Genomic DNA, 1,816 nt, shown 5'->3' on the forward strand with positions numbered 1-1,816 from the left:
TAACGCGTATGATATATGTATCATACCATAAAGAAATGCAAACTTATTTCCCGTTAACGCTGAACTTCGATAAAAAGATTATTCTTGGCCAACCGAACGCTGTTTGTCGCACGTTGAAAAGCGGAAACAGTTTTGCCAAATCACCGACGACACAACGCACATAATGTATATCGACGTGGTTTCTTTTCATTTCTCTTTCTTTTCTTCCCCCCTTTCCTCCCTTCAACGTTTTTTCTTTTTTTTTTATCTCATCTGCTTAAACTGCGCATAATTTTTCATACAAACGGTTAGAGACTCTCGTCAAACATCAAGGACGAATATAACATCCGCCTGTGATCTTTCTTCTCTTTCACATACACAATATCATCATCTCGTTTCGTAAAAACTTCTTTTTTTTTGGCGCGACGGCGAGAACATTTTCCTTCCTCGAAAACATACAAAAAACACGTCGAGTATATAATATATATACCACCGTCACGTATATTTTAACAATATGCGCCGTCTAAGTCGGACATAAAATTTTACGTCGATCGTTATCACCGTTAAACGACAGGTTTTTTTTTGGAAAAAAGAGATAATACAAATTACAAATTATCGAAGCGATGGTTCACTGAGGAAACGATTGCGCGACAGGAAGCACCGAGGCGGCCCTTCCTTAAACCCTCCTCTATACAACGTTTAATCTTATCATTTTTCGTTAATTTCATTATGCTTCCCCTCGATATCCGGACACACGCGATTTCTCTCTTCGTCGAACGAAAGGAAGAAGACAACGCACGCTCGACGAAGTGCGCCAATGAAAGCATTGAAACGCGACGCAGCAAACAGTGGTCAGTCTCTCTGTCGATCCTCAAAAATCCATATTGTTCACCTTTTTCTTTTTCTTTTTTCTCAATTAATCCATTTAGTTTAACACAGACAAGGCAGTTCGAAGGGAGCAGGATCGCTGTTTAAAAGGACGGATTGTCAAAAAAGTTAAGCTGAAGAACGACTTGTTGCCTTTTGCCTCCGGAGACTCCGTCGAGTCTTTTTATCATTTTTTTCATTTCACCAGCCGTGAATATTGATTTTGTTCTTACGATATTAATGCTAGTGTTTCGTTATAGCTCCTGTGTTTTCTCGTGTAGTCGATCGTTTAGTATCGTGCGATGGCCCCCTTCGTTCGCTAGTAAAAAGAGCACGTTCACGAGAGAATGAGAGAATGTCTCGAAGGTGAGAGAAAATGGCGACGGATGGACGAACGAATTGTATTCTCTTTTTCCTTTCGTTCGGCGACGGTCTTGCGCGTGTGTGTGTTTGTGTGTTCGGATGTGCAGCGAGAGAGAGAGATCTCGCCTGTGCCTGGATCTCGGAGTAAAATTTCAGGAAGAAAAAGCGAAGCGGCGATGCTGCTCGGTGCTCGGTTCAACGCCGTTTTTCATTTTTCTTCTGAAACTCAGAGACACAGAGGGAACGAACGAAAACAAAGAAAAAATAGAAAAAAAAAGAAGGTGAAGATTTACTCGGTGAACCACAAACCAGAAGGTTGATATTGATGTTTGGCCGGTGAAAGCGGGGCCAATCCGTAAACGGCTGTCGGCTGCATATGTGCAGGCAGTGGATGCGCTGCATGACTTGCCAGCAACGGTCTGGCCGAGCTGTGATGAGCTGGTGGTGGCAACGCTCGACTAGAATCATACAACGTTAATGGAGACGAGCTGTAAAAAACGGGATAATGAACGTTAGAATGTCTCCGTAAAGCTCTAAAAAAAAGGGAAATGAAACATTGTTTTTTTTGTGTTTTCTTTTTTTTATATAAAAAAAAAAAGAGATATAT

The 1,816-nt window shown here is 41.4% G+C and overlaps 1 protein-coding gene across 9 annotated transcripts in view; it reads right to left on the reverse strand.

Moving 5' to 3' along the window:
- Nucleotides 1–89: 89 nt before the first annotated feature.
- The window catches only part of LOC108571001 (homeodomain-interacting protein kinase 2), a 39,265-nt gene continuing 37,538 nt past the window's right edge, over nt 90–1,816 (reverse strand). For 5 of the 9 annotated variants that reach the window (XM_017932957.1, XM_017932962.1, XM_017932959.1 and 2 more), the window contains one exon: nt 90–1,697. In XM_017932957.1, the coding sequence (XP_017788446.1) occupies nt 1,499–1,697 (199 nt within the window). In that variant the 3' untranslated portion in view covers nt 90–1,498. The remainder of the gene's footprint in view (nt 1,698–1,816) is intronic. The other 4 variants (XM_017932965.1, XM_017932960.1, XM_017932958.1 and 1 more) reach the window with 2 other exon arrangements.

Source organism: Habropoda laboriosa, unplaced genomic scaffold (assembly GCF_001263275.1).
Source record: "Habropoda laboriosa isolate 0110345459 unplaced genomic scaffold, ASM126327v1 scaffold88, whole genome shotgun sequence".
NCBI classification, from domain to species: Eukaryota; Metazoa; Arthropoda; class Insecta; order Hymenoptera; family Apidae; genus Habropoda; species Habropoda laboriosa.